Source organism: Lycium barbarum, chromosome 12 (assembly GCF_019175385.1).
Source record: "Lycium barbarum isolate Lr01 chromosome 12, ASM1917538v2, whole genome shotgun sequence".
Lineage (NCBI taxonomy): Eukaryota > Viridiplantae > Streptophyta > Magnoliopsida > Solanales > Solanaceae > Lycium > Lycium barbarum.
Genome location: NC_083348.1, coordinates 70769403 through 70780902, shown reverse-complemented (window position 1 = coordinate 70780902; position 11500 = coordinate 70769403). Strand labels below are relative to the sequence as shown.

The following is an 11500-nucleotide window of genomic DNA, read 5'->3' as shown; positions in this document are numbered from 1 at the left end:
AATTGCACGTTTTTCCCTTCAAAGGGGCTGGGTCTCTAATTTTTGCCCTTTAAATGTGCTGATCTTTAGCGAAGCATGAGGGCATACCTGGTAACAAGAGATACTACGATGCGAAATATAACCTATGCCCCGCAAAAATATTGTTCGTTATGAGAGACAAAATATTGAAGACCAAAACAAAATAGGGGCATAAAGTGCCAATGAATCATAAAGAATAGCATAAAATAGATTGTTCAAACTTCAAACTACTAAGGTCCGCTTAGAAATTAGAGAAATACAATTATCAACAAATGTAGGGCCCAGGCTCTAGCATGGGCCTACGTCTATATAAGAGCAAAAGAAACTATAAATAAAGTTATGCCTGTGATAGGATGATGGACGGTACATCAAGGAACAGGCTATTTAACATCATATTTGTGCTTGTAACCATACCTCTGCAAGTTAGCCATTAAGGTGCAAGCCTTCTCACATAGGTTAACGTTAACAAAATAACAACTAGTCTTATAAAACTTCCCAAAATCACATTCTAGGAACTTGTCGGCACAAGAAAAATTAGAGCGTTTTGCAGACTCCATCACTTTAACCAATCCTTCTAGAGCGACACTGATAGTCATTAAACAATCCAAATTGAGCAAATCACACATAGGCTTTAAGCAGTCCTCCATTGTCACTAGGTGCCTAAATAAAAAAGCACAAGAACACACCGAATTCAGTAAAACATATCAGCAATATCAGAGAGGTGATTAACCCGAAAAAGAAGTTACATACTTAATATGTTCATCAGTCCCATCGGTAATAGCAATTGAAATTGCCCAGGCAGCCATATGCTTTACACGAGGTTCGGTGTCTCCAGTGCTAATCAATTCGACCAGAGGAGCTATTAATCCAGCATCAATTACAGCCTGGTGGAAATTTACAAACTATTTAGCTAGCCACTGTTAAAAAAAAAGGGCAAATCAGATGCCACGAATCTACTCTTATTTTTCAATTAAAGATTATGATCTCATATTTCTCCAGAGTGAATGTGTATTTTTAACCAAACACCATGTCCCGCAATCTGGATTTCAGATTAATAGCCTGTTTGGCCAAGCTTTTAAAATTTGCTTATTTTAAAAAGTATTTTTTTTTAAAAGTACTTTTCAAAAAAGCACTTTTAGCGAAAATGTTTGGCCAATTAATTAAAAAAGTACCTTTGAGCATTCATTAGTGTTTGGCCAAGCTTTTAAAAAGTGCTTTTATTTGTATTTTTCTCAAAAGTACTTTTCAAAAAAATGCTTTCGAGCAAAAGCTGTTTTTTTTAGCTTCTGAAAAACTGCTTCTGCTACTCCCCAAAAACACTTATTTTCTCCCAAAAACTTGGCCAAACACTTCACTTTTTTTCAAATAAGCACTTATTAAAAAAATAAGTACTTTTGAGGGAAAAATAAGTTTGGCCAAACAGGCTATAAATTGATCATATGACTCATTCAAAATTTCCTGTTCTATTTCCAACACACCGGCTATTTAACTCTCTCATATTCACCTACTCAACCCCCTCACGAACCATAAATCTGTTAACTTGGAAGACATGCAGATAATGTACGCAAGAGCTCAATATAGTTTGCTTTTCTTTTAAATCATGAAGACATACCTGTATGTGCTTGCTGTTCCCTTTATTAATAATCGCTATTATCCGGCAGGCATCGTATTGTATCTTCTCAACAACATCAAACTCCTCACCGTTCCGAGCGATAATATGCTTTGTAGTCTTGCAGATCTCAATTTTCGGTCTTTTTTTCTCAAGGTTCTTTCTTAGCAAGAACTCCGACACACGATGAAGGACGCCACGGTCAATAATTTGCTGGGTTGCGAAGATAGTTGACATTAAATCAAAAATAAAGTAAAATGCATGGTTGACACAACATTTTAACAGAAGATTGAAAGAAAAACCTAGGAAAAAATATCCATTTTTCAATTGTGTCCTTTGCACAATGCACTTGCCCGACCAATTTAGTGCGTTGAAGGAAGGACGATGTTATGGGTAGCTTAACAGGTTTATAGCAAAGGAAGCCAAATAATTGACTGTCTCCAGCAAACCAATCCTAAGACACTGACAATTTTACAATAACGAGTCGAACTCTTTCCATTTCCACACCTGAGAAGTGCAAGAAAACTTGAGGCGTAGAGCATCAAACGAGGTTCAATCAATCAAGATTGCATTAAAAAGTCAAGCAGCTAGTGCTTCATACTAGGGAATTTGGTGATAAATCGATAAAATAATGCACCTCAACTATGAGGTTATTCAATACTACTCAATGGCACCCAGTGGTGGAGCTAGTATTTTCATTTAGGGGGTTCAACATCTATTATATATACATAATAAAATAATTTTAACTTTGAAAATACACTGTAATTTTTCGCCAAGAGGGTTCGAATGAACTCCCTGGAGCTAACGTGGCTCCGCCCCTGGGCAAACCAGTGGGATTAGACAGCAGGACCCTCCTCTCTCACCTTTTCTTTACATTATTGCCATGGAGGGATTAAGCAAGTTGGTGGACCTTGCAGTTCAGAGACAACGGATTAAGGGTTTCAGTGTTGGGAATAGAGCAAACAATATCATTTCTGTTACACATTTGCTCAATGTGGATGGTGCATTAATATTCTGTGGGGCACATCATGAGCAGATGCTATATTTAAGAGTGATTCTCCCTATATTCGAAGCACCAGAATTAGGTCAAGATATTCCAGGCTTACAGCTTGATAATCTATTTTCCCCTATATTACATCCACCGTAAACACATGCCTTTTGTTTCTGCCTTGCTGGCAATCTTTTTGATTTAGTGTGTAATACAGAATAAAATGATAATGGCTCATATGTCTTGCTGCACAAACAATAACGGTAAATTTTAAATACGCTATAAATAATAATAAATAGAAGAGTATTAATCTTGCCCATTAATCTGTAAGCTAAGCATAGCTGTGTAGGAAATAGAAGTGTTAGCTACCAGTGTAGCATGCTACTAGATGGCTCAGATGCGTAGAAGAACAAGACTAAATTTAATTCCTCAAGAGTTTGGATTCAACCACAAAAGCACCATAAGTCCAACATACCTGTTTAAGGATGCAGCAACTGAAAACAATATTTCCAATTGCACGGAGGGCAAGTATGAATACTGAAGAAGACGGATACCTGAAACATCAACTGACATATATATGAATATACGAAAAAGAAGGTTACGTGGGGAAACTAAAGCATTCCACTCACGTGAGGAGATCAAGCAGCCGCTGACAAACATCTGCATCAATGACGTCTTGAATATTGTCATTTTTACCCCGAAAAAGGATACAAAGTACTCCGCATGCATTTATTAGCACTTCATCTTCATTTGAACAAACAAGGGTACGAAGAGCTGTGAGTGCTGGCTTCACCTGACAAATGAGTTGTATTTGGTATATGTAAGTCCTTTCTTTCATTTTACCAAATCAGGTGACCCACAGTAAGAACTTCAATAACTTAAGAAAATAAATATTATGAATTAAAGAACTGCAGGCATAAAGACTTTTCAACCAACCTGCTCAAATGCAGGTTGTAGCTTGTCCTTGTAAAACATCAATAGAGTCCACGAGGTTGATCTCAGCATGGAAAGCTCCTCATTCCCCTTCAAGCCACCCAGGAAAGAAAGCAAATCCTTCTGGTGAAGAACATGGTCACGGCAATCATTATCGCGAGCAGCAAAATGTCCTAGTGCCAAGAGAGCCTGTAGTAGGAAAGAAAACACGATCGTCCTGTTAATCAACATGGCTTCAGTCTATACAGCATAGACGTTTGCCAATTTTAAAACACACCTGAGCACGAATATCATCATCTGGAGAGTTCAGAAAATCTACAAATTTTTCCACCAGGTCGTATTCAATCACCACCTCAGTAACCAAACGAGGATACCACGACATACAATGAGAACCAAGATTTGTGAGAACCCTAGCAGCTTCAAGCTATGAAGGCCAAACCAAAAGAATAAAGCGAGTGTTAGCTAAAGAAGGCACAAAAGTTAATCAACACATCACACTGTACCTGGAGCTGCACAGAATGTCCCGCCTCTAGAAACTTAACAACTTGACTAACAACACCACATTTTATGAATGCTTTAAGAGGAAAGCCTCCTGTGAATCAAAATACTTATGAGTAAGTGATACAAAAATTGACTAAAGTCAGCAGAAATGAAGCTGGAGTAGGCTCAGTACTTTCGTCACGGAACAATTCCCCGAGAGCTTTGGTCGCCTTCAGCTGCTCCTCGACATCACGTGAACTAACCCGCACAACCATTGTTTTATGACATTCCTGTATACCAACAATTAATTATCAAACCAAACCACATTCACAAGTAAATGTGCACAAAGTAGAGTACTGCACGACCACAAACCCAAAGAATGACGTCCCAACTATGACACAAGTAATGGATTTTGGTTGAAAAAGGGGTCATTTAGTACACGATCAAAAGAGCTTTATTTCTGATAAAAATTAATTTAAGAAATCCAGCCTGAAATAAGAATAAGAGAGCTTCTTTTCTCCTGATATAGACATATATATGCACACATTCATACACCAGAAGATAGTCGGCCTTAAACCTCTAACTGCTTAATAACGTATTGAAGGGATAAAGCAAGCTCCCCCTTTCGGGCGCTGATGGCACTCTCCTCCTGCGGCAAACTCCCTGCCAGTTTGCGGATTCGGCTGGAGCGCCGCAGCACTCCTCGGGTGCTGATGGCATCCTTCCTTGGTCTCCTATGACTTGGTGCCCGAGCACTCTTCATAGAAATACTTTTAAAAAGCGAAAACTGCAACAAACAAAAAAATATAAGAAAATTAATAATAGATATTACTGATTGAACCGAGAGAGAGGAAGTAACAACAACAACATACCCAGTATATTCCCACAAGGTGGGGTCTGGGGAGAGTAAAATGTACGCATACCTTACTCCTTATCCCTACCTTGGGAGATAGGAAGACTTGTTTCCAATAATCGAGAGAGAAAGTAGATAGAGAAAATAAATGTACTGTACTATACTAGTAAATATTTTGGAGAGAAGACCTTGAACAACCGTCACTTAAACAGTTTATGTACTTACTTTCACTTGCATAGTCATAATCTAAACACTAACATATTTGGGAGAATAAATTCAGCGTGTACACAGTTTTATTAACTCGATCTAAATCTGGTTTAAGCACGGAAAGTATTCATAGATATTACTCGGGCATGGATGGAATTTAAAGGTATTGCTTCATACAAGACAGATAATCTAATGGTTAAACAAGTAACTTGTGAAATTAACAAGCATGCATGCATGTAACCTAAAATGATGATATCTAGAACGCATTGACGGACAAATCAGTATCGCAGGGGACATGATGATTTCTTAGTATATGAACAGAGGTCTAAAAGTGCAGTGAACAGATGTCTAATAACCGACCTCCAAAAGTGCAGTGAACAGAGGTCTTTTCGTTCACACCAAAATTCTAGTATATGAAAACAAAAGAGGTTCTGCAAAGGACGGATATTAGGATTGGGGTTTAACTTGGATTTCTTTCCGAGTTATATAGAAAATTCGAATAAGGTGGGGAATACTCTCGAATGTTTTGTTTTAGTTTTGGGCTCAATTCTTGGGCTGCTGAAAACGGGGATAACACATGGGAAAAATTTCGCGTACATGTGTTTATTTTTTCGGGAAAGGACACATATAGCCGGTTGGGTAAAACTAATTCCACTTGGTGACCTAAACTCAAATTATACCCACTAAAGTAATTTCATCCATTAGCCAAAATTTAAATAAGACAATTTTCAAATAAAAACTCAAACACAAAAATGTTTGAGGCGATTTTTATATATGTGTCATTTGTGTATAAAATATGTATCAGTATCTATCTGTAATGTATAGAAACTGTATAAAATATGAATCACTAAGGTATGTATCATTTTTGTATATAATATGTATCATTTGTGTATATAATGTATATCAGCACAGTGCAACTGCCCTGTATAGAATAGAAAATTGTATCATTTTTGTATAGAAAGTGTATATATATAATTCCAGCATGTGTATATAAACTGTATCAGTCTTGTATAGAAAGTGTACCATACGTATAAAAAATGTATTATAGAAACTGTATCATTATGGTATACAATATGAATCATTATTGTATAATATGTGTATAATAAATGTATAATTAACGTATAATTTATATATAATAAATATATGATTAATTCCAGCATATGTATATAAACTGTACAATTCTTGTATATAAAGTGTATATATAATTCCAACATATGTATATATGCTGTAGCAACCCGTCGCCACAAAAAGTCTTTTTTTTAAGCGCCTGGGCCGTTGGGCCGGCTAGCCTTGGCATTATTTTGGGCCAACCGGTCATTTTTTGGCATTAATTTGGGCCAACCGGACACCTAGTGGTATTAAGCCCAAACAATAGTTAAATGTGGGATTTGTTTGGCTGAGTGGACACACAGTGTCATTTTCCCTTAATTCTACACTTTCTAAGACATTTTGTTTTTGGGAAAAGGTTCAAAAATGTCCCTTAAGGCTAAAAATATCATCTATTATAATTTTGGATCATTTATGTCCCTGACGTTATAAAAATTATTCGTTCTGGATAAAAAAAAAAAGTCCACTTAGCCATTTACACACCACTTAAGAAAATATTAACTCCTAGGCAAAAATAGGTAATTTGACTAAACCACCCCTAATTAAATACATTGGGATTTGATCATATAACACTTAATAGAGGCAAATATGAAAAAACAAGGTTAATTCTTTCTTGATTTGCTAAGTGAACTCTTTTTTTTATTCAAGAAAAAAAAAGCTAAGTGGACTCTTTTTTTTATCCGGAGGGAGTAAACATACCCTTCATTTGACGAAAATTCCCAATTTGATCTAAATAACCCGATTTTACACACACAAAAAAAAAAAAAAAAAACTCATTCCCATATTTTACCCGTCCCGACCTACCTCCTAAAATAACTCATTCTTCCTATGAAGGGTAAAATAGGGGAGTGATTAACTTTTTATGAAATCGAGTTATTTGAATTAATTTGGGGATTTTCATCAAATGAAGGATATATTTGCTAACTTTCATAAAGATGGGGTATAAATAACTCAAATTATAACGGAGAATATTTTTAATCATTAAAATAAAGTATAGGGATATTTTTAACCCTTTTTTTTAATATCAAGATAATACGTGCAGATACATCATTGGAACTTCTGAAGACAATTTCATTGGCATAACAACAAAATTAAAACTTCAACTCCATAAAAAATTACTCCCTTTATTTCAAAAAGATTGTGTTCCTTTCCTTTTTAGTCTGTCCTAAAAAGATTGGCACCTTTCTATATTTAGAAATAATTTAATTTTATGAGATAATTTACAGTTACACAAATATCTAAGGCTTGTTTTGAATCACATATTTTAAAAGTCTTTTTTTTATTTTTTAAATTTTATATCAAGTCAAATTAAAATAATCTTTTTAGGACGAAGGAATTATAAACCATTGAACGGAGTGCAATACCCATGAAAAGATCATTAATCAGCACTCACTGCGCAAAGCATTTTTCGAGAGTTTGGAGAAAATATGGGGCCACTTGAGATGTCCCATCAATTGGACCCACTCGTCATTTAGGAAAAGATGCCTGGTTATTTTGTCATTAGACCATTTATTATGACTAAAGCTTTGAAACTGTAGCAATATAAGTAACCCATGCAGGAATATTTATGAAATGTCTATAATGTCCTTGGTTGCAAGTAGACGAAACTGCCACTGAACACGTGAGGCAGAGGCAGAGCACTTTTCTAATTGATTGAAATCGACCTACATTTCTCCCTTGGACGACCATCTTCACCTTTCTATATAATAGAAAAAAAATAGTAGAATCTAAACAAGCTCGTGAGATAAGAAAAAAGATTCGTCATCACTTTCTTTCTTAACTTCCCTTCAAGTATTATAAGTTGTCAACAGAGAATTCCTTTGCACAAGTTGGAAATCGATATATACTTAATTACATGAATCGTCCTCGTATGTATAAAAACTCTCAAAAAATTACGCATTGTTTTTTTTCCGATTAGCATATTGAAATCTTTTGATAGTGTAAAAAAAATCGTCTTGACAGCTATTATCAAATCAATATAACAAGAATTAACTCCGCAGTAATTCTCATTACCAGCTTGCCAAATTGACTCACACTATCAAAAGTTTTGCTGACAACTTGTAACAGGCTCACGTTCTCCATTATGTAGTATATCTCTTTTAGGAGCTCATCTTCTTGGAGTCTAGCTAATTAGAATACCCATGACTTTGGCCAATTTTCTTGAAATTGTTTTCTTAAAAAAAATAATTTGGTACTTAAGGTAGGACAAGCAGAACATAGAATATAATTGCTCAGTTGTGGCATTATATTATAATAAAAGTTAAAAACGTCTTAATAATATCCAATTATCTTTGACTACACTCAATGGATTAAGTGCGTGAATGCATATTTGCTTGGAAATCACAAAGAACCTTCTCCTCGTTATCAATTTTATTGTCTCGGCATATTGTTAATAATTAAATGATCCTTTTTTAGAGATGACGTAATGATTTACTTTATGGACGAGGTATTTGATTCAACTATTCTGAAAATTCTACTAACATGTAAGAGCCAATTTGGATAGGCTTATAACTTACTGCTTATAATATAAAAATAAGTCATAAGTTAGGAATCCTAGCTTATAGCTTTTGACTTATTTTTGTGATTTGAACTTAAAAGTAAAGGGCTTAAAAACACTTTTTAATCTTTATTCAAACACTATAAAAGTGTTTAAAAGCACCCGAAATAAGTCATTCCAAACAGGCTCTAAGTGGACAAAGTTATGCTGAAGTAACTCTTTTTTGGATTCTAAAGGAGTTAATATTCCTCTATTATGTATCCCTTATGTTTCTAATTATATGATGTAATTAACTCGCAGGATATGTGAAAAGAAAGGAAAACTTTAAAAAACGGTGATGAGACTTCTATATATACTTGCATTGTAATCTTGAACATGTTATAACATTTATTGTCTCGACAGTTCTTCTTATGTATAATTAACCATATGTATGGTATTGCTACCGAATGAGAGTAATGAAACATATCTCACAAAGAGGACTGGGATTCACAATTTCATGTAATCTATATATAATATAAAGCTAGACATAGACAATCCTATGTGGCACCTCTCTATGACCTCCATTGACATTTATCATATGTAATAATGACTATGCTTTTCATCTTCTCTTCATGTCCTACGGATTTTTGGGTTTTCCCCATTTATTTGCATTGAAAAGAAAAAAAAACTGTATCATTTGTTTGTTTGTCTTTATGGTTATGAGTCATAATTTATGAGTTATGACCTTTCCAAATCCATTCAACAATTAAATATTAATTCCCCGTAAACAAAAGGTATTTTGGTGCCGGAGTAATCTACTTGCTCCTCCTGTCCTTTTTTTGGTGGATAATGCTCCTCCTCTCTTTCAACTACAAATGTTTATAATTGTACTATCATTGTGCTTTGGATGTTTGTTAGGCTTTCTGTTAGTTTGTGATAATTCTTTTACCTTTTTTGTTATAACAATTTTCACATTTTATTGACTTTAGATTTTTCTTTTTGTAGCTTGACTTCCTAACTTTTTGCAACTTGGTGATAATTGATGCATCAACCATAACTTTTTGAGAAGAGCAATTTGTTTCTTATTTCTCCTCGGTTTTTGTTTTTATTTTTCCTTTCTTATTTCTTTCTTAATTTCCAAGCAATAGAGTTTTTGTGTATAAAGTAATATTTTAGGTGATGCATAGTTTGAAAGAAGAGAACCATTGAATGATTGCTTATTGTGAATTATGGTCAATTGTTGTAGCTTATGCAAAATAATAGAATATTAATAGAAAAATAAAATTGATAATTAATCATAATTTATTTATTTTATAATCGTTTCTTTTCACTCATTAAACTCTTGATGTCCCCCTGTATTCAAGAACTATATGTGAGAGATTTATAGATAGTATCATTAAAGAATTTTTTTTTTCAAGTTTTATTATAATGTGGTACTTTTGATTTTGGAAGTATGTTTTTGTTGAAAGCCTTGAAATATTTATTTCTTTTGCTGCTAGAGACTTTAACATTGCTATAATAATATTGAGCTCTATATTTATGAATTCAGGGAATTTGAAATAATAACGTTTACTTCTTTAATAATGATGTGCATGTGCTAGAAAAAATTACTTGAAGGTGGATAATACTAAAAAAAAAAAATTAAGCGGGAGGACTTTTATAGATTTTTTTGCAAATAACTTCCTATTTTTTTTATTTTATTTGTGGGGGGGGGGGGGGGGGTTTCCTATCCGGAGGCCTGATTGTATCCAGTCTCCCTACTAAGGATTTTTTTTATATATACACAGGGCTCGAACCCGAAACGTTAAGAAAGAGCAACCTCATCCGCTGCACCACATTCTTTGAGGGTTCTATCTTCTTCTTATAGCAAAAGTAAAACTACATGTTTGTTATTTTAACGTTTAGCGTGCAATAGCATGACACTAAAACTTATTCATCATTTCTTTTGTATTTATTGGTTGAAAATTTTAGGCAAGTAAATAGGTTTAGTCGCTGGTTATGTTATTTGATATAAAATATATTATTTATGCTCCATTAATGTTTCATTCTTTGAAAAACGATGTATATTTGTCTAAACGGATTATCCTTCAAATCTAGCATTTTTTTTCCTGATGAAAATTATAGCCATTTGAGATTATTAGAATTTAATTTATTCAAGAATTATTATGGACGTTCTTGAAAAATTAGGATCTTCCTCCATGAATTTTAGTTATTGACTTTGAAATGTTTATATATAATAATAACAAGGGCATCGGAGCTAGATTATACGCAATTTCTTTAAATGTGTATGTAATTTAATTAACATCTAAAAATACTTTCATATTGCTTATTCAATCTCCAATTTTTTATATAGTAATGACTTTCTTTTCATGAATGAATGACATTTGTGTATGAAATATCATTGGTTCTCAATCTAAAACACTAATTATTTTTCCTTTTGATCAATTTCTAGGGTCTTAACTCATTGTGAGAACTCCTTTTTATTTTATTTTAATTAACTCTATTATTGGTAAAACATGTCTAGGGGCTAAGCAAAAAAATTATCATTTTATCCCCAATTAATTTATAAAAAGTTCATTCTAAATTTATTATTATGCCGCACGAAGCGCGGTCAAATTCACTAGTTATACATAAAAAATGCCCCTCAAGTGACGTTGTACTAGAAGAAAAAACTGAAATTATGTCAAGAAACATATATGCAAAGCTGCAAAATTACCACTTCCTTTCTTACCATAGATGGTATGGTTTAAATAGTTTCTACAAGCGCTTAAATACTATTAAAGGCCTAAGAGAGGTTTTATTAAAGCTAAAAGAACTAAAAGAATCTAA

At 33.8% G+C, this 11500-nt stretch overlaps 1 protein-coding gene across 1 annotated transcript; it reads right to left on the bottom strand.

The window, feature by feature from the left end:
* Nucleotides 1-203: 203 nt before the first annotated feature.
* On the bottom strand, nt 204-4806 carry LOC132624019 (importin subunit alpha-1a-like). Its single transcript, XM_060338839.1, has 10 exons — nt 4606-4806; nt 4222-4318; nt 4052-4140; nt 3826-3972; nt 3552-3737; nt 3245-3408; nt 3091-3169; nt 1631-1840; nt 769-902; nt 204-678 (listed from the first exon to the last, which is right to left on the bottom strand). Exons 1-10 carry the CDS (start codon nt 4789-4791, stop codon nt 399-401), a joined length of 1572 nt encoding a protein of 523 aa, XP_060194822.1. The 5' UTR covers nt 4792-4806; the 3' UTR covers nt 204-398.
* Nucleotides 4807-11500: the final 6694 nt, after the last annotated feature.

Bases quoted from the DNA above. Each gene is read 5' to 3' on its own strand.
- LOC132624019 (XM_060338839.1), bottom strand. From the start codon at position 4,791: ATGAAGAGTGCTCGGGCACCAAGTCATAGGAGACCAAGGAAGGATGCC. The intron at 1,841-3,090 runs GTATGTTGGACT...TTCGCAACCCAG, and splicing joins GTTGCTGCATCCTTAAACAG to CAAATTATTGACCGTGGCGT. The intron at 679-768 runs GTATGTAACTTC...TTTTTTATTTAG, and splicing joins GGGACTGATGAACATATTAA to GCACCTAGTGACAATGGAGG.